We start from the raw sequence: 23,418 nt of genomic DNA on the forward strand, positions 1-23,418 counted from the left end.
AAACTAAGAAAGCTCATCAAAATGTAATTAGTTATGTTACTTTGAGAAATTGAAATAGACAACTATTACATTTTCAACAGGATAAGTTGTAATTGTAACCGACATTTCCAAGTCATAATTTCAGTAAACATGAACAACACTTCTATGCCATAAATGTAAAGCAATCAAATACTAATCAGAAAGTACGGTAGCAACCGAGCGTACCTTTTTCTGCCGTGCCCTGGTGTTGTATTCTTCCCTGTACATCTCGCGTATTAATGTGTGCAGATAGCACAGAGAGGCTGAAATATGATTGGACAAAAAAAAAAAAAAAATCATACACATTGTAGTAGCGGTGCAGCCAACAGAATTGTGATGAAATGGATAGAATACAATGAAATAGAATACAATTTCATGGACCAAATATTAGATTTTTAGTTGTAAATGTTGGTGCTTCAGAAAGTTTTTAGACCAGTAGAGAAGGCTTTGCTGACCATGACAGTTCACCACAGTTGATATTGCGCAATTTTTAATATTGATAACATGTTTTTTTTTTTTTTTTTTTTTTTAAAGAATGTAGCTTTAATATGGACCTAAAGGCAAACAAGCTTCCACGTCGTGTGTCCACTCCAGTGGGGGCGTGCGCGTTCATGTCGAGTGCGCGCTCTCGCAGCACGCGCTGCAGCCAGCCAGGCAGGCAGGCAACCGGCAGTGGACAACGACTGGAGCGCCGCAGTGAGCGCAGCCTCTGGAGCACCCGGACCACTCTCTATTGCGAGGTAGAGTACCTCTAATAGAAATTATTTCCACCGACTTTGACGCCGAAAACGCCTTTTAAATGGTTTCGTGCTCGGCGGTGACACGTTCACGCGACAGCCGCCGCCGCCCCCACGAGTGACGTGCTTCCAACACGGAGAGAGCGTGGCTCGTCAAACCCGTCGAAGAACCGAGCGGGGAAGCGGTGCCTCGGTCGCCCTTTCATACTAGTCTACGCTGAGCCATAGAAGGTTCCACTTCGTACCTCGACGCCAGGTGAAAAAATAAAAATATAAAAAAAATAACCAGAGGTGGTCTTGTCATTAGCATAAAGGTAGCTAACTATCTGGACAAGTTGCGTCGCGCTGAACGCTCTACGGAAGCCTGTTTGGCGCAGGTGTTCTTATCTAATTAACGTCGCGGTTCGTTAGATTTTGATTATTATTTTTGTTTTAAACGGAAACGGTTGGAAATAATGCCCAAGCTGCACTGTGCAAAAACAGCGCAGGGGAGAGTCAGTGTTGCCTGGCCAACATCACACAAACACGAAAGACTCGGGGGGTGGTGGAGCGGGTGTCCACGTAATTAGATGAAACCTGGTGAGTTTGAATACAACTAAAAACCGGCTTTCGTCTGCTCCAAGTAATTTTGATAACATTTCAGCCCCTCCACATTAGAGCTGTTTGTCAACAGGCTGCAGTGACTTCATTGACGCATGATGCTACTAGTCACCAAATAGTCTTCCGGACTTCATCTTGTTTTTTTAAATCCATGTTTGTATGTTGACAAGGGGTTGGCTTACCAAGCAATGCAACCTGAGACAAAGCCCATTCAGCTTGTTTGATCACTGAGCCTCCCCGTGTGTGTGTGTGCGTATGTGTGCATGCTTTTAAACCTGCAGGACCTGCTCGAAGGAGCCAGAATGCGAAAGACCTTGAAGATAGAGAAAAATCATTTGGAGGTGAAGGAGGAGGAGACAGATATCGCGGCCCTGTGTGTTTTGTTGAGGTGTTGCTGGAGGCGAGGGTGAGCAGACAAAAGAGGGACCGACAACCCAGAGGAGCTGTTCTGTCACCCAGGAATAAACCAGGAGGTGGAGAATGCTGCAAGATGCTCTGCAAGCCAGTAGCAATCGGCGGTGCAGTCTGAAGGCTGAAAGTAAATAGTGGAAAACAAGAGGCGGCTTCTTTTGCGCTGCTTTGTCTTGGTGCGCCAATCAGTGGGGCCTCCATCTTCCTGCATAATGTGCCTCTTATTAAGAGGTGGGATTCTTCTTTTTAAATCCCCACTGACAGTGGACTCAGTTGCCTCCAATGCAAAGAAGCCTTAAACCAATTATCGGCAACTCTCAAGGCTACAGTTGATAGTCTGGCCTCTCTGCTGTATAACAATGCAGGAATCATTTAAAAGTGAATGTATGAGAGACTGCAAGACTGCACCGATCTCCTGCAGACAAACTGTCTGTTTTCCCCGTTTCCCCATCCCACTCTTCCTGCTCCTCTTACTCACGACTCCTCCGGCTCGGACCATACACATGGAGGCCATCGAGAGCCACAGCGAGTTCAGCTGTGAGCCCATCCGACTGAGAATGTGCCAGGATCTGCCTTACAACACCACCTTCATGCCCAACCTCCTGAGCCACTATGACCAGCAGACAGCCGCACTCGCCATGGAGGTATGTGCATTGTATGGTTTTGTCACAGCACACTGCGAAATTGGATAGCCGCAGGGTATTGCGTCGGTGGAAGTGTAATTACAGCGTACGGGTAGGTTTGTTGAAAACTGTATAGCAACAGCCTGCAATGTTTCACATTTTCGTGTCACGCACCTGCTGAAGGGAAAAAAAAAAAGAGCTCAAGAGCTCAGATGTGATTACACATGTGAAGAGCGGAAAACAAAATCCTCTACAATGCAGCCACAACCAATTCATAGTCACCAAATTGGTGGGTTTGCCAGGAATGGCAGTTTTGTGTTTTCATCTCTGTATTGATCTGCATCGTGAAGAATTGTTATATCCTCTGCAAACACAATTAAATCATCCATCATTCATACTGGGAGAAAACGGTGATGCTTTGCACAGCAAAAAAAAGGCTGAGGATTTATCCATACAGATTGTTTTTAAATCGCTGACATCAGTAGCATTAAAGCAATATATTTGTCCACACAAAAGTAAAAGCACATTTGCAAGCTGTCAAGCCCATGCCTAAGCTACTACAAGGCCATTCATCAGTCAATCCAAGCCATAGAAAGTCACATACCGGTAACAATACAACAATCACTGTAGTTATTTCTGAATATTACACTTCTTCAATTCAAAGAAATTGGTAACAGTAAGCCAAAGAAAAGTGTAAGGGTAAACATGCACACACTTATAGTCATGCAAAGTTCTGAAGCAGACTACACAAAACGCATTGTTTGTTGACATAGGGTCCAAAATTAGTAGAAAGTTACATATGTTCATAAATGTGTGTAGAAAGAAATAAAGTATCCTGGTTAAATATCACTAAAAATTGTCAAAACAATTTGTAATATTTTATTACTGGTCAAATTTTAAAAAAAAGAAGTGTGCATGGTTGAACAGACTAATTTTTAATAAAAAATGGATCAACATAGATCACGGAAGTCAGATCACTTTACAGTATCTATACAGTAATTTTATGTGCTTTAAACAGGACAGTACTCAACGAAGAACAGGGTAAATAGTGTGTCGTTTTGGCTGTTCGTTTACAAGCATTTTGGCAAACTTTAGAAAGGATGTCTCAAAGTGAAAATGTTTCAAACATTATCGCATCATTGTTACTGTCTTAAAACAAAAAAGCTTTGTCTTCAAAATGTAGAGCATGCAAATGTGGGAGTTGAGAGCTGCTTTGTCCTCAAGATTATAAGCTTGATAATGCTTCTTCAGTATAAATTTACTGTGAGCATTACTCCCATGACTCTAATTCTCAACCCAATTACTGTATACGCCAAATAGAGAAGTCGACTTAAAAGTCGACTTTCAAATAACATACGGAGTACAAGAAGTCTCTGCAGTAAAAATGCAAAGAAACCATTTTTTTACCGGATTGTGTTGTACTGCATATTCCCCCAAACTGTAACTGCTCGCACAATATGTAGGCAACTGGATACATGGAGGCACACATGCTGCACAGGTACTTGTGGTCAGGCATTGAATATGAAAGATTTAAAAGCTGTCGTCATGTTGCAGTTCTGTCTTCCAGCTACATGCTACCGCTGCTGGAGACACGCATGGATGATTGTGTGCAGTCGCTGAAGTACAAATGATTTTTCTTGAATGACAAGCGTAGAGGAACGGTCACACAAGTGCCACCTAAGCTATGACAACTACCCAAACATTTGTTGGTGGGAGAACAGGGACCCTGGGTGCGATCATATATGCACAGTATCCATCAATATCATATTACACCTCTTTCTTCTTCCTTTGTTTGTTCCTAGAGATGAAAGGTGCAGCTCAAGGGGTAGCTGATTAATAGTCACTAATTACTATTTGTTCAGGAAGTTTAAAAAAAAAAAAATATATATATTTTTTTTGTTTTACACCTAAGGCAATGCATTCTTTCTTTTGAGACTACTCAGTAAAACTGCTTACGCAAAAGAGACTGTATTACAGGCAACCCCTGTTTGTTTGAATGAGAACATCAAGCTTCTGTGGACTTCATGCAGTTCCCACTGCTCATGTTTTGTCTAGCATGGAGCAGCGGTTTATAGTCTGTAGGATAACAAATACAGCCAGTTGAATTAAACCTTCCTCCAGCTGTTCACTTGCCATATTGAATGACACTTGCTGAAGAGCAGATCAATTTGGACAAGGCCAATCTTGGCTGTGTATTTTCTGTGTTTGATCTTGGGGCCATTTTGGCTTCAGTTGATGTGGAGAGGAACTCACAAAATCTGATCTTGAGACTGACGGGGTCCTCCGTATTGCATGTTGCTGTCTTTCATGCACCGTTTGTTCACTTTGTCAAAGACTTCAGTCAGCAAATTAACACAGCTAATTCCCCAATGGCATGTCCAAACATGGCTGACTGGAGTCTGTGGGGAGCATCTGTTAATGAACTCGCTTTGACCCACATGACGAGGTACCCTTGTAACAGACACTCCGTGTCCCTGCAGCTATAGAAAGAGGCGGCTCTCTGAAAATGGCCAAGCCGCAACTTGAACCCTGCTAGCATTCCTGCTCAGCTCTGTTCGACCAGAAACGGTACTCCTGCTGGGAGCCCTGCAACAAATTCAATAGTACCTCTTTGAGGCCATGAGCTACAGAATAACTCTGTTGAGTTTACAAACATCTATTTAACGTGGGTCAGTACCTTCACTTAATTTTCATTGTTTAATTTGATTTTACCTTGTGTTATTGTAATCTTATTGTTTTGTTGAACAACTTCTCTGGTACATGCTTAAACAATTGGTCATCTTTGTCCATACATTTCTTGTTTATCTGTACTTTCTCACAAAGTATTGCTGACCATCATGATCACAATGTGTTAAAAGTAACAGCGTTGACTACAGTTGTGCCTTCCCTTGACAAGTTTAATTCCTACCGTGGCCACGCTTGTAACTCAAAACACTCTCATCTCAAATCATCTTTCCCCATTGAAATGAATAGAAATGCTATTATTCCATTCCAGCCCCCCAAAATGCCAACAAAAAGGAAAAAAGCATTGGACAGTATTGTACTTCATTAAAAACATGCAGTAATAATTTAGTAAAATGTAAAGATCATAATTTCATGCTTTAAATAAGCATTGTGTGTCTGGTGTGTGTTCCTTTGCCACCATGGGGCAGTATAATACTTAGATGTACTACACGTAAATTTGATATAATTTGAAGACTGTCATACTGCCGAAATAGTAGTCGGTGTGTGTGTGTGTGTGTGTGTGTATATATATATATATATATATATATATATATATATATATTTTTTTTTTTTTTTGTTTTTTTTGTTTTTTTTGTTTTTGGGACATTAAAGAATTTATGCCTGGGAGTACTTTTTGTCTGTCTGCATGTGTTCCTATGTTTCTACTATTTCATTTCTACCTTGGTTAACCTATCTATGGCGTTTCCCATTATGTGTTAGCATTATGCTATAAAACTTTCATAAGGCAAAGTTAGGTTAAATACACAATGGGTGATTTTCTTTGTTTTTATTTGGTTCAACCATAAACCCATTTCTTGAGGGAAGAAAACTATTAAAAACTACCTGGCACTGTGTGAAAAAGTTATTGTCGCCCTTGTTAAATCATGAAATAATTTTAGCTAATCACATTTTGGTTCATTTTCACTGACCATGTCCAAGCCTGATTACCTCCAGACCTGTTCGTTCGATCAGGAAATCACTTAAATAGAACCTGTTTGACAAAATACAGTTGGCCAAAAGATCTCAAAAAGCTGCAACACAATGCTACAATCCAAAGAAATTTAAGGACAGATGAGAAATAAAGCAATTGGCATCTATCAGTCTGGAAAGGGTTACAAAGCCGTTTTTAAAGCTTTAGGAATCCAGCGAACCACAGTGAGTCATTATCCTCAAATGGAGTGGCTACCGCAAGAGCACAGTGAAGAATCATTCAGAAAGTAACAAAGGAACTAAGGACAACATCTAAAGAACTGCAGGCCTCCTGTGCCTCAGTTAAGGTCACTGTTCATGATGCAACAAAGAGGAAGAAACTGGGCAAAAATGGCACAGATGGCAGGTTCCAAAGCAAATACCACTGCTGACCAAAAAGAACAAAAACTTACTTTTGTAATTTAAAAAAATAAATAAAACATCTGAATGATTCCCAAGACTTTTGAGAGACTTTTATGGACTGATGAAACAAAGTGGAACTTTTTTTCAAGGTGTATGTCTCATTACATCTGCCGTGAATGTAACACAGCTTTTCAGAAAAGGAACATTATAATAACAGTAAGACAAAATTGACCAACAATTGATGATTGTTCACGTTTGTATGCATTTTGAAAACCCCCCTTCCTACATCCTTTGGCAAATTGTGAAACCACTGATGGCAGCTACTGTAATCCTTTCTGAGTGATGAAATAATGTATGATTATTTTTCACGTGTGTCGCTTTCATGTTGAACTCCTGGTGAAAAATGAACTTATTCTCATATCGTGTTACAGTAAGGTGATATGTATTTAAGTTACCCATTTACACAAAGTTGCATGAATTTTAAATCCTGATATGCTTTCAGTGGTGAAATAGATCTTTCCCCCTGGTTAAAATGTTAAGCCACGTTTATTTAGCGTTCATGCAAGTTGTTTTACAGAGCGGTTTTTGTGTTTCACAGACAAGCCTTGCTAAAGGCTAACTGTACACTGGTACTTCCTGTGAGTGTGTGTGTGTGTGTGAGTGACAGAGAGGTTAATGGTGCCAGCTGCCATCTTTCACTCCCGCTAACTAGCTGCTAATCGCTTTCTCAGTTCCACAATGAAGACGGTGATTTTTACCACCCACAATCCTGCCACAATTGTCTGTAAAACCTGAGTGAAAGGGTGCGAGACACTTCAAGCTAAAAGGCTAAGTGCCTCTCTAATGATGGCTGGCTGTGCAAATGGTGAAATTCAGTCTTTGGGAATACGTCAGCACGACCAGTCCACCCATCTGCCATGGTATTTTATGTTTCCCGGAGGATGTAATTCACTTCAATGTACTGTACTTTGTATGTTGGAGCTTTATCTTGATTGTATTTTTATAATCAGGAATTATAGAAGATGCTCAGTTGAGTAATATGTGATATTCCCTGCCAATTAAGTTTTTAAGAGCATTTACTTACACGCGCACACACAGACACATTTTGAGGATTTTTGAAATTTAATTTTGTCAGATGTATGCATAGGGAATTGTATTTTATGGGTAATATCAACAATCTGTGGTAGGTGGATTAATATATTTTTTGTCAAGAACGTTTAAACTCAATAAATTGTGCTGTGGAGTCATCTTTTCCGTTGTATACTTAACACATTTGCAGTGCTTAAATTTATTTCACCAATCCAAATCATCATTATGCATCATATCGTGCTTTAATGCAGACTCTTCCAATTTCAGTGAGCTCTAATTTTACAAGTTAGAACGAAAACACCTTTGTATACACAGAGAAGTCAGAAATTAATCAACCATAACATTCAACTACTACATCATGTTTTGCTATTACGAAATGCAAACAACTATAATTTGACACCTTAATCAATAATCGATATTGTGCTCTGTTTCTTTTGTAAAATTGTAAGTTAAAAAATAAATAAATATATATATATTAGCATTAGACATATTGGTTAAACCTGCAGAGCTTCTACCTACTGGTCTTTTAACCATTTCAGGAAGATAAAATGTGATTTTGGTGATACACACTATATTTTGAACCAACATACAGTAGATAGCCCAGCAGCTGGAAATGTAGACCTACTTGAGCACACATTACAAAACTAATTCCCAAATTTAATCTAGTTGTGTTAACAAGACGCCACGTCTCTTGTCTCGTTATGAGAGCTTGTTGTCCACATGAATATACTGACACATTACGAAGAAATTCTATTCCTCCTCATCCCAATTCCTTTTTTTCCTCTCACATTGAGTAGTGAAACTTTTTTTATTTTTTTTAATTTTTTTTAAATAAATATGGTAACTGCAGAAATCCAACCTTGATACCTGTGTGCGCGACTGCAGACAGACATCCTTTCATTCAGGTGTGTTCTGGTTACATTATACACAAGCAGCCATTTGACAGTAATGGCATGCTAATGTGGTTTGGAAGAAGAATATGATGCCTCATTAGGAGTATTGAGCCGAGCAGGTGCTCTTTCTATCGCACTTTAAATTGACAATTCTCACCCCAACTCATAACCCCCCCCATACAAATGGATGATTGACAGGCAGGCAGTTATGTAGTAAATTAGTGTTTAAAAAACACTTAAGATCTTTTCTTATCCCTCAGGACCACCCATGACCATTAACTCCGCCCACAAAAGACAAAAGAGATCAGATTATTATTATTTTTATTTTCAAAAACTAATACTTTGAGCTATTTAACAAGATCACAGTGGCAGTATATATGCAGCCAGTGTCACTCTTGATTTCCTATTTCAAATTCAGATCGTTGAGATATTTTGTTGGTTTGCATTGTAGTTGAATGGAAAAGCTGTTGTTGAAGTATTACAGAGGCCTTAAAAGATGCGTAAGGGGAAAAGGACAAAGTGATTGAAAGGTTGTTCTTTGTGCGTTGGACCAAAAAGTGAATTTAAGGACTAAACAAGAAAAAAAAAAAAAACAGTGGCAGAGTGACAGGTTGTGTAAAGTCTTTAGAGCCCTACTGTCTCCGGTGTTTGTCTTTCCCTCAGCATGGAGCCTGTCCTTCAAAATACAACTTGCTAGGCTTAAGAAGGGCCACCCCGGGGCCACGACGTCCCCGCAACAGAGAGAGAGCTTGTGTGAGAGAGTTCACGACTTGTTGTGTCGAAGTGTGGTCTGCTGTGTCCTTTATCCCATTGTGTATGAAAGAATTGAGTTTTAAAACGTGTGAGCCGTTTTCTTCGTGATGTGTGTGTGCGTGTGCGTGCGTCGGGTACATCTGAAGAGGTGCACTATTCACCGAAGCAAGGACAGACAGGTCCTCATCCCGTTTAAATGTTCTTGTTTATTCCCGTTGAACTCTTGATTATCATGCTCATTCTCACAGAGTCTATTGAAGCTGCCAGCCCAAATGAAGCAATCATTTATTTATGCCCAGAACAAAGGCGCTGCCTGGTGCTGCTTTTTTGGCAGACTGTTCCCATCGGCATAGCTGCCACTGCTGCTTATCCAGCCCCACAATGGCAAGTTAAGCGAGATTTAGGGAGACATTGTTGAGCTTTTTCACGGCTGAAACACCGTTCTGCTGCACACCATGGCTCGCTGTCAATTACTGCTTTCCAATACAATCTTAACTCTTGAATTCATCATCTCATCTACAGCACATGTTCCAGATGCATTACATTGACATGTACTGTACCTTGTACAAGAGTATATTTATTCTACTATTTCAACTAGTCAGTCGCTGAAGTCAATTATATATATATATATATATATATATATATATATATATATATATACTTAGGTCAATAGTATGTTTCTGTTGCGTTTCTTGACATTGTTAATAGCCCTTCCTCCAAAAAACAACAACAATGAAGGACAAGTTAAGTCTAAATATTATTTCAAATTATATTTAAATTATTACTTTAAATTAGGTGCCTGGCTACCACCAGCAAATGTTAAGCATGTTACTCGATGAATATTTTCAGTTTGTATTGATTGTAGTCAAGTCACCCTTATCATGCTTTCAACATTAAAAGATCTCAATTGCAATATGTCCACTCATGGTTCACGTCATCATATTTCTGAATAATAGCTGTATGCTTTTTGTACTAATGGACTCTGTGCTGTTGTCCACTTTATTCTACTGTAAGTGGAGCACCGCAGTGTTCAGCTATGGTTAAACACATAAATAGAGCTTATCCATGACCCATGACCCAGACTAGAAAATTACTGCGTGCGTGTGCGTTTGTATGTGTGCATACTGGTGTGAGAAGCTTAACCCTTGCAGGTAACCACAGCCTCAAACTTGCATCCTCACTGTCATGTATCTGTTTCTCATGTAAAAATAGTCAACAACAAGGCAACTCCAATTGTTAGAACATTTGATGTGTTCTGCAGCTAATTGATTTTCTTAGCAGCTCCCTTCCACTGACATGGACCGCTTACACTGTAAACGTCAGTGTTGCCATCTTAGCAATTTTTTAAATTTTCAGACCACTCTAGTGACTATTTTTCAAAAAAGCGACTAGCGATTTGAATTCCTGCTAATAAACGGACAACATGAGCAGAATAAACTTCATTGTTTTCTGTATGACAAAAGACAAGCCCAGTGGATGGTAACCGAGTCAATGGACATTGCTAAAGACATGCTGCCCATTTATACGTTGCAAAAGCAGTGATTAATAGACATGTTGGAAACGTTTGGCCTGAGGTATGCGTTTCCGAGCCGCAAATATTCTGCCGAGGTGGCCTTAGTTGCCCCACCGGTACAGCTGTACATGATAAAGGTGCATCTATGTGATCGAGCTGGAGGAGGTGTGCCATTACTCTTCAACAAGAGATATGGATGGACGATTGGAGCCATGCATTTTGACAGTTCATTTGATGGTAAATTAATTGATTTTTATAGGAGAAATGAAGCAAATCCCACAAGAGGTAAAGAGGTGTGCTTTGATGAAAATCAAAATAAGAAATCGGATTTTTGTTGGGAATTTTTTTTTAATTTTAAGACCATATCGCCCAGGTCTTTCCCCTGCTGCTTGCAACTGTGCACTTACCAGCAAAATAGTTCTTTCATAGATTCTAATAGATTCACACATTCAACATCAATAACAGAAGTCAAGTGCATCTTGCATCTTAAAAATACTACAACTGCAGCCCTGGATATGACCCAGCTTTACAGCATTAAAGAGTAATCAAGTAACTGATTAACTCTATATTGGCTTCGGCACATCATGATAAATCGAACCCTGTGTCAAACCAACACATGACATGAATATCAGTTTTATTTACTGGCTGAGAACATTACAGCAAATCACAATGTTGCAAAATCGCTGCTGTTCATTATTCATCACCCTGCACATTCTTTCTCTTCCGCTCACAAAGACAGAATCTAGACTTATCAGCAGATGGGCTCACTAAGGCATCTTGGATTGTCGTGAGCGTGGGTGTGATCAGATTCATCGCCATTTTCAGCGATTCTGCACCGCTACAGCTCCATCTCTATCATTTCAAATAACCTCCTCCGCTCGGCTTCTCTTACTCTCTCACTGCACCTCAATGTGTGCTATATGCTCTTGCGTGGTTTCAGCCTTTCAAGGGAGTCCTGCATTGTGTAAACATGTTTGTCCTTTACCCTGTTATTCTCCAAGAGAGAAGGGCCTGCTGGAGCTGACACATCACCTGTTGCCATGGCAGTTAAATAGGCAGGGAAGGAAGGGCAGGAATGGAAGAAGGCACACATGCAGGGAGGGGAGGGGAACAGGATAATGAGTGCATGTGAAATGGAAGAGTGGAATATAGTCCAACTAGGTTCATAATTTGAGATATTTCAGTGTAAATACTCAGTGAGCTTTCTTTTTTGTTTTGGCACACTATATTCTGGAGTTAATGTCTCACATCTGTTTTTCTTTTTAAAAAACATTTTACTTACAGTATAAAACATTTATGTTAACGATCAAGAATTTAGAGGTCATGATGTAGATATCACTTGTGTAGTTTATGTGCAATTTTTGTGTATGCACATTCAGGTTGTTTAAGGTGTGCAGTAATTGTAAACGCTTGAAAATGCATGTAAAAAGACAATTTAAAAAATGTGATAGGCACTAAATTGTACTTGGGTACTTTCGTCCTGCAATGTAACTTCTGCCAAAGAGAAATACAGAATTTCTTTATACCTTTCGAGCCTATAAGAATGAAAATGATGTCAAAATAATAGTTGTAGATACACCTAACATAGAAAGGAGAAGTTAATGAATGATGATGTTAGTGGGCTATAAAAAGAAAAGATTTGAAGGAGGTGGACTGCAATTACATATCCAATGTAATTGCAGCGCTAAATGGGAGGGAAGCAAAATACGAGATGAATAAGGGTAGAAAAAGATCGGGCTTGAGGAGGAGGAGGGGAAATGAACGTGAGGGGGAATGCCATTATCAGCTTTGTCCGGTCCTCCTTATTGAAGACTGGATGGACATGGATGAGGGAACAAATGAATGAAAGGCAGAGAGTGTGAGAGGAGGGTGCTTCTTTCCTAGCTCTCTTTTCAGTGATTAGCGGGGAGAGCATTACGGCCGCCTCAGTTCGTCCGTTCACAGCCAGCGCCTGTCTACTTCCAGTCATCGACAGGCGGCAGGTCCACAGCCACTGTGGGTATCTTGTGATTTTGTCTGTAAACACATTAACCACGTGAGGAAACAACAAAGTAAAAAATATAACAGTGGACATGAAGAAAAGAGAAGCAACAGTTATTGTTATTGTCAAATGGAATAATATAGACCTCGGGCTGTAGATGGCATAATTGTCTCTAATATTCATGCACTGATGCATTAATGAAGGATGTCCAAAATTGTTGGGTGAGTGTGGGAGGAAAAATATCTTGAATGTTGGAAGGAGGTGAGTTGAAGGGGAGTATTTCAATCCCTACCAAACAGAGCACCGAGGTGCTAAAAGCAAGTGAACCGCCAGCGAGAATGATGCCCCACTCGGTGTGAGTCCCCGGACTTTTAAAGGGGGGAAAAGCCAGGGAGGGTGTGAGGTTAATGTCCAGATGGTCCCTGCTGGATATATATATCCATTTGTAAGAAAAACATTTTGCATTTTGTCATTTGCATATGTGACTTTAAGGGATTTCATTTCAGATGTGTTTGGTGATAGGCGTAGTAGGAAATGTACCATTTAAAACTAAGAACACTTTGTCTAGTTTTGTTTATTAAAGCTGTAGGGTTAAGATGAAAGCTGTTAGAAACCACTCTGTAAAGACCATGTCAAGCTCTTAAATTATATTTTTTCATGTGCTGGAGCAACATTTAAACGGGTCTTCTGAAAGGTCAGTGGCCGCGAACAGATTGACAAACGCACAACATAAACACTTGAGCAAAAAGTGAAGCTCCATTTAAGCAGAGAAGATGATCAGATGGACTTTTTTTGGCTGCCAGAACAGGATTGGTTTATTAGAAGGCTTAAAAACGATAGTAGCCTGCCATCTTGATGGCACCACAACACAAAGCTGGTGACAGTTTTCAGGAAGTGTGTGTATGTCATTCTCACACTCGGAACACCTCTTCCAGTGGATTTGACTTCCTAATCCACTGGGAAACCACAACTTCTCCATTCCACTTCAGTTTTTCAGTTTTTTTGCCACTCCGCTCCCTACTTCCATCCTTCCTTTGCCTCCTTACACTTGACAGCAGGCATGCATTTGTGCAGAGCTGACAGACTGGATTGTCGACAACTGCTAGCACCTCATCACGTGCATACTCACAATAATACCCTCGAGCCCAACAGACTGCTCGAGTACATAATGTGAAACAGCTTATAATTTCTCGTTTTGGGTCGATACCACAGCTCTCTTCTCACCACCAAGGAGATGCTGTTAGTAGAAGTACTTTAAAATAATTTGAGCAGGTGCAGTGATGTTTGTGTTTCTAGAAAGTAGGTGTTGAGTGTTTTTTCAGTATGCTTCCAGTCACTTAACTGGCATCTTTCTCCTGGATTGTGCTATTCGACTTTTAATTATGTGCCCATGTCATTCTCTGGCTTTTCTTTTCATTTCACTTAGTTTTTTTTTTCTTCCTCTGGGGGTTCCTCCCCCTGAATTTTGCGGTAAGCAGGAGTAAAGAAAAAGAAACTTAATCCTTCCATTGAACAGGATTTGAACCAGTCAGGGGCTTTTTCTCATTTTCCTCTGTGTCAAAAAACCCCAACCTGCTTCTCATTCCAAACCCTCACACTTGCCCCTCACCCACTAACACACACAGGAATACACGCACACACACACATCTATTAATTGTATTTTGCTGATTCATGGATTGGGTTGATCTAGAGCTTATCTACATACCCTGAAAAGAGCACATGATTAGGAAGTGGCGGAGAGCTCATTGTTTCACTGATACTATATACTGTACACCTTAGGTTTAATGGAGCAGTGACTAAATGTCAAGCTACTAATGCTTATTGTCCAGTCGAGAGGCTCTGAAAATACTGTTGGACAGCTGGTCAGGTGGAACTGGATAAATAAATAATAAATTTCACCTTGCTTATTGCCTCTAGTCGGAAACACTAAATTGATCCTAAATATTGACATTTTATTGAGGTGGCGATAAAATATAGAGGTCTAACCTGTTGAGTGACAGTTTAATCCCAGTAAGGTTGTTAGCACGCCTTGACACAGGAGGCCAGAAAGAGCGAAACAAGCAGGTTAGAAGCATTGATCAAAGGAGGCTCTTGCAAGTGATTTATGTGATCCTTTTCTCACAATCCCCTTCCTCATCTTTTCATCACTTACTTGGTATTTCCTCTCCCAAAGCTACGTTTGTGGGATTTTTGTATTTCACTTTGTCCGTTCTTCCACCAGGAATTTACGTCAGAATGTCTGACAATTCATTTTAGTCTAGTAGACCCCACTCACTCCGCCACTAACTAGGATAATTGCCCTGACCGTCTCCTTCATGCATTGACCTGTGTATGCACGCAAGCCTTGCGCGCACCTAAGATGGACTAAACGATCAGTCGGAAAGACTGAAATTCCATGGCAGGAGCAATGACGCAAACCTACATTACATGCTTTTGAGAAATGGTCAGAATGGGGACACACAAAATGGAAGTCACACACATTTTCACTGCTTGAGTTAGTACGAGTAGAGATGAACAAAGGTTCGCTTCCTTGGGCCAGTGAGACTCACTGATGTACAAACCGTTAAGTGTCGCCTGAGGCACGACACGTGTAGCTTATAAGAGCCAGGCAGACGGGATCGGAGACATCTCGGTGGAAATCCTTGGCATCAGACGCCAGGAAACAGTTGACATACTAATGACAGTCATAGTTCAGTTCAAAAGTGTACACCAGTTTTCAATCTTTATGTAACAAGTATTGCTTTAAGCAGCTGAACATGGGTTTAGGTACTTAAGTAGAAGTAGTAGTGGTCATTAAGTAAGTGGTTTGTTATTCTCAACTCTTTTATTTATAAAAAAGAAAAAAATAATAATAATCTGGTTGGACAAAATACAGGAATAAAAATCCAGTCCTTAAAGAAAAATTGTTTCCATCATTAAGCGATGCCCATCCTTCATAATTTGCAGTAGCTTGTTTTATGGTAGTTAGGAATGCCCCGTAGGCTAAGGTTGCACTACACACGACTGATCTGTATCCAAAATGTAATTCTCTACAGTCAGCATGTAAAGTCTTCAACTTTGAGTTTTGGCTCACGATTTAATACTCTTTGCATTTTGTATGTTCCTACAACACATACATTCTCAAGGACTGTGCATTATTGAGTGAAAATGAGCGCAGTCATGCTCACATGCAGTTGTGTGCACGAGCCCAAAACTGTGTCACGCTGATAACGCACCGCTGCACCCATTTACTGGTGGAACATGTGCAGATCTGGAACACAGCAATTGAGAACGATCAAAACATACACACAAAGCCTGAGTGCACACACAAACACGCACAAAAGACGTACACAATCACAGATGAATGGGTCTTTGCACGAGTTCACTTGTGCACTGTAAGCATGTGCGGTAGGTTTTGTCGTCAATCAATGAAAGTCCACTGTTTTGATGAAATATACTTCATACACACAGAGCAGTGTTGCAACCAGGCATGCTTTATGTTTTGTTTTAATGGTTCATGGATTTCATGTACAGTAACTGTGAAGCGCACGAAGACTTAACCGCACGCAACTGGCCTGGACAAAATAGTAAATCTTCCCCAAAAAAGGTTGACACTTCAAGTTAGAGAATGTCATTCATTAGTTACTCAATCTTTTTGTTCACATCAGGTATTACATATTTTTACAATATTTGTATTATTGTTATATGTTAATATATTAGTTCTTAAGAGATTTAATATTTGAATGTTATTTCGTTAATTGAGTGAAAATTTTGTCACTTGGCCAAAAGAGCCGTGAATTTCATTAGCAAGGAAATTCTTATTTTGTATTTTATTTCTTCTTATTATTATTGCGATCCTGCAAAAACTGTTGCCTCAGAATAACAGAAGACCAGGCATTTGTCCCCATTTGCCTTTAAAAAAATATGGGATATTGACGCAACTGTGACAATGTCAGCGCCAGTGTCTGGTGTGACACAAAAAAATACTTATCCGACAGCAACATTTCCAGGGTCGACTTTGTTCTTCAATTCTGTGTCAGTGCCATTTATACAGAACAATGATGAAAAAAAGGTAATTTCCCACCTTTTTCCTTCGCTTTTTTGGCAGCATGGTGGCGGACTGGTTAGCACATCTGCCTCACAATTCTGAGGGCCGCGCCTCTCGCCCAGAGTCAGGTGCCATAGGCTCCTGCGCGCCCGCAACCCTAGTGAGGATAAGCGGTACAGAAAATGGATGGATGGATGTTCTGCGAGAGATGCTTATGTTGCAGGCATAAGTAATATGCTCAACAATGCTGACTTTGTCAACAGAAAACAAGCAATTAGATTGTCTCTCTTTTCGTTTGCTCACCGTTCCTATTTTGTGAAGGTCACAAGCTAATTGATAAAATGTCACGTGGATGGCTGCTATGTTTGTCCGAAACACTGCAATCACCCATCAAAAGTCAGTCTTTGCTACATCTAGGAGATGTTTGCTAATAAGAGTGCTGGTCTACATTTTTCATGAGCTTTTAAATGTAGATGGAATACTAAGATGTGTTGAGTTTCAGCAGGCAAGTCAGATAAGACTTCAGCCCTCTCCTTTTTCCATTTGATTTGCAGAGCAAATGCAAATGTATTCATTCAGCACGTGTGTTTTATTACAATAGAAGCCCTGTCCCACATATCTGTACGTGACAGCTTAATTAGCACCATTGTCAGGCTGATATTTTAAATGTTTAATTTGTGGTATGACAGTTTTTTTACCAGTTTAAATACTTCACTTTACCTTGTGTTGTTTTGTTTTTCTTTACTCTAGTAGTCAGATATAAACTGTCTCCACGTCTGTGTTAACAGCCTTTCCATCCTGTCGTAAACCTGGTGTGCAGCCCTGACCTGAGGATGTTCCTGTGTGCGCTCTACGCCCCCGTGTGCGTCGTCTACGGACGGGTGTCCGTGCCGTGCCGTGCCCTTTGCCAGCGGGCCAAGGGGGACTGTCAGAGACTGATGGAAATATTTGGACTTACCTGGCCAGATGACATGGAGTGCAGCAGGTTATTAAAAAAACTAATAAAATAAAATACTTTACAGTATCATCACAAAAACAACATCAACGTGACTGCTTTGTCTGCCTGCAGGTTTCCAGACTGTGATGATCCGTATCCTCGCCGAGAGGACCTACAGAAAGACTCTGAGCCCACCGACCAGTCGTCCATGACCGTCCAGAGAGACTACGGCTTCTGGTGCCCCAGAGAGCTGAAGATAGAACCAGAGCTGGGTTACTCACTCATGGGCAGGAAAGACTGCTCAGCTCCCTGTCCTTCCATGTACTTCAGCCGACAGGAAGTGACCGTCACACGATACTTCATCGGTGTCACCTCCATTGTCTGTCTGTCCGCAACTTTGTTCACCTTCCTTACTTTTCTCATTGATGTCACCAGGTGTGTAAGACCACATTAAGTCTGGTACGTTCTTCTTAATGTGACATCCCTTATCGAATGTTTTTTTTCCTCAATAGGTTCAGATACCCGGAGCGACCCATCATCTTCTATGCGGTATGTTATGTCATGGTGTCGCTGGTGTTCTTTCTGGGCTTCTTGTTGGAGGACACCGTAGCGTGCAACACTGTCAACCACGCACAGTTCAAAGCTTCAACTATAACACAGGGCTCACACAACAAGGTGAGACCGCTTGGTCATTTCCTGTTTTAACATAATTTGGCTCGTTTGTGAAAGTGATGATGGAGAAAACTCATCTGTAACCATTAAGGGTATGTTTACATCACAATGCCTTAATTATATGTTATTATGTATGTAATTATGGTTTTAAAGTTTTGTGTCCATAGCAAAATCATCCCCATTCAAAAATGTGGTTGATGTGTAAACAATGGCAATGGCGCAATTTTTAGTTAATAAGGGTCTTGTTTTTAAAGTCTCCTTACCTTGGAAAGAACCTTGGTGTGAGGTGGCCATCTTAAGAGTGATCGTACAGTAATCCCTGATCGTTTGTGGGGTCACGTTCCAAAAACAGCTGCAAAAAGAAAATATGTGAATACCTGACAACAAAAACAGCCCACACTCTTTAAAGGTTCCATGCCACCAGCTTTTTAAAATTATTTTTGATCATCTTATATGTCATTTTATTGGGTTTGCAAGATAATTTGGGTTGAAAACGCCCAGAAAGTAATTCTTCAAGCTTTTCTAGTTGGTCTTTTTTCATATGGCAGTTGAGTTAGGATTTGTCATTAATATGCGACGTGTAAATAAGGTTTGCTCTGATTGGATCGCGCATTTTCCCCACTTCAAATATACCGTTGATGAATGGCAATATCTCTGGGGCATTAATAGTGACCTTGTGTTCATTTCATTGGATGGGATGGGGGCTTACTATCATCGTGAAGGAGAGTAAACCAATCTTTGGGTTGTTTGCCCACTACTCACAAGTCACAACTCACTCGCTCTAAACCCGGAGATACACTTCCAGCAGTGTGTGAAAGCTTATTTTACGAATCCATCCTCCATGAAATGGACCTGAACACAGCACGGTTCTGGTTCCGAAATGCTTGGGAATTTACCCCAAAATAAATTGAAGCCATTTATTCATTGACAAAACTACATCAGAATGACGACGATTTAAAATCCACACATTTTGCACACGTTACGTTTATTTCCTTTTGCATTCAACCGACAAACTGCATAAAGGTCCAACTTTAACCATGTCACAGACTACTTTTGACCTGTTATGCATAAAAAGGTTGAACAAAATTGATTTTGATGGCATGGGACCTTTGAACACATTACAAACACAGGAATAAAACAGTGATATAGTGGGGGAAATAGATAATAAAATGAAATAAAATTAGACGTGTTCCAATCAGAAATCCATGTCTCAAAGTCCGACCCACAGTATAGCAGGGGATTACTCTAAACCAGGGCTCACCAACATTTTTGGAACTACAGTAAGAGCCACTTTTTAGCTACTAAATAATTAATGTGAAGGGCTACCAGTTTGGTACACCCAGAAGTAACACATTTGCTTAAAACTCCTTTAATTATGTTATAATGAATAATTAATTATATTAATCTTTGTAACGATGCTGATCACATCATTGATTTATCGCAATAATAATCAACAATAATTTACCAAGGTAGGAAATAAATAGCAATACACAAGACCAAGTCAAGTCAAAAGAGATGAAAGAACAATGGGCACAACAACAGTTGAATTCAAATGATCCCTTCTATAATGTTCCATCACTGGTGAGCTATTTTTAGAACAGGCCCGCGGGCTACTCATGTGGTCCGAAGGGGCTACCTGTAAATGTTTCCTGCTGCACGCAAGATATTTTTGGACTTCTTCAGGTCTGATTGATTGACGTCAACGTTTTTCTTCCTCCGTCCTGCAGGCATGCACCTTGTTCTTCATGATCCTCTACTTCTTCACCATGGCTGGCAGCATATGGTGGGTCATCCTAACGATCACATGGTTCCTAGCTGCCGTGCCGAAATGGGGCACCGAGGCCATCGAAAAGAAAGCCCTCCTCTTTCACGCCGTGGCCTGGGGGCTCCCAGGGACTCTCACCATCACCCTTTTAGCCCTGAACAAAATCGAAGGGGATGGGATCAGTGGCGTGTGTTTCATCGGGCTCTATGACATAGACGCCCTGCGGTGGTTTGTTCTGGCACCGCTCTGCCTTAACGTGGCCGTGAGTACAGTCGAGAGATGGTCGAGTGTGTGTGGGAGGATGAAAGAGTGGCTGAGTGGGCTGGACAGGTGATTAATGGGTGGGTGGGTGGATGAAATAATACAACTGAGGATTGTTGCTGAAGATTGACTTTTGGCCTGTTCACTTCCATTTATTTTGTCGACCGTTACCGGGCCGCAGGTTGTCATTTGTGTCTCTCCCCCTCCAGGTGGGCGTCTCTCTTCTCTTAGTGGGCATCGTGGCTCTGAACCGCGTGCGCATGGAGATCCCCCTGGAGAAAGAGAACCAGACCAAACTGGTCAAGTTCATGATCCGAATGGGCGTTTTCTCCGTGCTCTACCTCGTCCCCTTGCTTACCGTGATTGGTTGCTACGTGTACGAGCACACCTACCGCAGCGTGTGGGAGACGACCTGGATGGAGGAGAACTGCCGCCGCTATCACATCCCCTGCCCGTACAAGGTGGCTGTCTGCGTGTGTGTGTGTGTGTGCGCGCGCGTGAGTGTGCGCATGTACAGCTGAGTGAGCAGGTATTTGAAGAGTGGACAGTATGCATCATTAGCCCAGCTAATGCGCTCAAGACCAAAGTCCACAACGGCAGCAGTGTCTGTATTGTTGTTTGCTTTGTCTCTTGTCTTTTAGTATGTCTTCTGGTTCCCACACTCATTCTTCTTCTTCCTCCTCATCATCATCCTCCTCCTTCTCCTCTACACCCACTCACACGTCCGCTGTCTTTGCTCTGGGCTTGCTCAGTCATGCTCTGCTTCCCCAACTCTAAAAGGTCTTTGTGTTGTTATGAAGAGTGGTGTTTTTAGACTCACTGGCTCTCAAAACTAAATCAAATTTCCGCCCACTAGTTACCAGATATGAGCGTCACCAAGCACAAATGATTTTCATGAGGGCAGCACAGAGATGCGTCAGCCAGTTTGTGATGGACACGGTAATTGGAAAGGGTGGCGGCAGGTGCAAGTGCTTATGTTACGCAAGTGCGTGTGTATGAGAGAGGGAGAGCTCATAAAGGGGGACCCCACTTATGTGCTATTGAAGTGCTGCAATCACAATGTTGCCATGTGTCACTGGATATTCTTCTCACACGGTTTTGCTAATAAGTGCCTGTGTGTGGTATGTTTGCTTTGGGGTAATTTCATGAAGTTCCGTTCTTTTCGATTTGTCATAATTAACAAAAGTCTCTGAGCCTTTTTTTCCTTTAGAATATCATGTAAAAGTGAAATGTCTGACATAGACATTGCTAAGATGTTAAATGATAAAATAGGTCTTGGTTATCCAAAAGTCTAAGTTAATGACCATGTAAATAAGCTTTGCTCTGATTGGATCTCGCATTTTCGCACAGCTGGAGCAGACCAGTCGACCGTTAGCATATTGGTAATCACCAATACGCTACAAGAGCAATATTAATATTTGCTCAGTTGTGCGTGTCCTCTGAGCTTGTTATTTTTCATTTGTTTATAAATGGGGAGGGTATATATACAAATCAAATGTGCTGGATTCAGCAAGGCTGGTATTTTACATCCAGGTAACAATATAACCCTTCCTTTTACATATCCAGCGTTCTAGATCTGTGGATCCTCAACTGGTGGTTCAGGACCCAAGAGTGGGTCAGAGAGCCATTTTGGGTGGGTCGCCGGCAGGTAGTAAAATATGAATAGCATAATTCAGACTGTTTAAACGGTTACAGTTGCTTTGGTCTGCAAACTTAATTTCCGAAGAAGAAGAAACTATTGATGTTACACTTTCCTAAAAAGAAATCTGTGCCAGGATACAACGTTTTTGTTGATGCAGTTAGGTTCATCCTCTGTTTTTTAACAAGGCACTTTAAACATGTAAGCATGCGTATTGGTTTAAAAAGTATTCAAAATAGACTTTTAAAATGTATGTCTTCTTTATTGTTCCGTATTCTGTAAAACTGGGTCGCGAATAAGCAACAATAGAAAAATGTGGCTCCAAGGGTGACAACAGTTGGCAACGAGTGGATGTTGTTTTGAGGTTACGATCAATGAACTAGTTTGCGCAGCGACGTAGGAATACTTATGTCGTCAAGCAGCACAAGAAAGCATCCAATTCTTTATATTTACGGCCCATGTATGTTTTTCATCCGAGTATTTACCGTAATTAATTCATTAGTGTTGTTAAGTTAGTGAAGACAAACGCGGGTTACGTCGCCACTGTAGGAGCGGAACACCGTTGTAAACCGAGGACCCCATGTACGTGTCACACTCCAAATCATTTGCTTAAATCCCTGTGCATGAATAACCCAGTCTTGAAAACACAAGTCCATAAAGCATGAATAGCAATGATTTGGCTTAAATTAAGTTACGCAGCTGTAAACTACTGCCCCCTGGTGTTTAGCACTGTCCAGCTGCAAAGAAAGTGAGAGACTAGAATAGAAAGCAGCTCAGGAAAGCTCCTCTCTTCATCATTCACACAAATTGGTTGGACTACAGAGAATATCAGTGGTGGAGCTTAACATCTGTTCTTCCTTCTGGATGAATTGTCAACCTGACATCCGTTTTTTATATGTGTGTTTTCGTCAGGTGGAGCAGCCCAGTCGACCGTCCGTGGCCTTGTTCCTCATGAAATACTTGATGATGATGGTGGTGGGCATCCCTTCTGCCTTCTGGGTGGCCAGCAAGAAGACCTGCTTTGAGTGGGCCAGCTTCCTGCATGGCCGCAGCCGGAAAGAGTAAGAGTACTTGCGTACGCCGCCATTTTGAATTGTGCCGTTACACTGTTGTACAATCGAACCTCTTTTTTTTTCCCCCCTCTCAAAACGACTCCATGCAGCAGTGGAGTGAATGAATCTCGCCAGGTGCTCCAAGAGCAGCCCGACTTGGCCCAGTCGCTGCTGCGTGAACCCAACACCCCCATCATCAGGAAGTCTAGGGGAACGTCCACTCAGGTAAATCACTCGAGCTTCTCCTCACCGTGACAAAATACTCCTAAGTGGTAGTAGCAATAATATCATATAGCGTTAAATTAATGCCTCTCACACAGTCATCAAAACTGAACGTTAGGAAAGGTTATTCATTTTGTATTTAAGTGTCCAGTGGAGCACACTATATCGG

At 41.1% G+C, this 23,418-nt stretch overlaps 1 protein-coding gene across 2 annotated transcripts in view; it reads left to right on the forward strand.

Moving 5' to 3' along the window:
• Positions 1-637: 637 nt before the first annotated feature.
• The window catches only part of LOC133397040 (frizzled-3-like), a 28,917-nt gene continuing 6,136 nt past the window's right edge, over positions 638-23,418 (forward strand). The window contains exons 1-9 of one of the 2 annotated variants that reach the window (XM_061667451.1): positions 638-758; positions 1,637-2,410; positions 17,490-17,686; positions 17,771-18,073; positions 18,151-18,313; positions 20,038-20,337; positions 20,546-20,797; positions 22,888-23,036; positions 23,138-23,252. In XM_061667451.1, coding sequence (XP_061523435.1) covers positions 2,126-2,410; positions 17,490-17,686; positions 17,771-18,073; positions 18,151-18,313; positions 20,038-20,337; positions 20,546-20,797; positions 22,888-23,036; positions 23,138-23,252 — 1,764 coding nt within the window. In that variant the 5' untranslated portion in view covers positions 638-758; positions 1,637-2,125. The remainder of the gene's footprint in view (positions 759-1,636; positions 2,411-17,489; positions 17,687-17,770; positions 18,074-18,150; positions 18,314-20,037; positions 20,338-20,545; positions 20,798-22,887; positions 23,037-23,137; positions 23,253-23,418) is intronic. The other variant, XM_061667461.1, reaches the window with a different exon arrangement.

The sequence above is a fragment of the Phycodurus eques genome, chromosome 2, assembly GCF_024500275.1.
Source record: "Phycodurus eques isolate BA_2022a chromosome 2, UOR_Pequ_1.1, whole genome shotgun sequence".
NCBI classification, from domain to species: domain Eukaryota; kingdom Metazoa; phylum Chordata; class Actinopteri; order Syngnathiformes; family Syngnathidae; genus Phycodurus; species Phycodurus eques.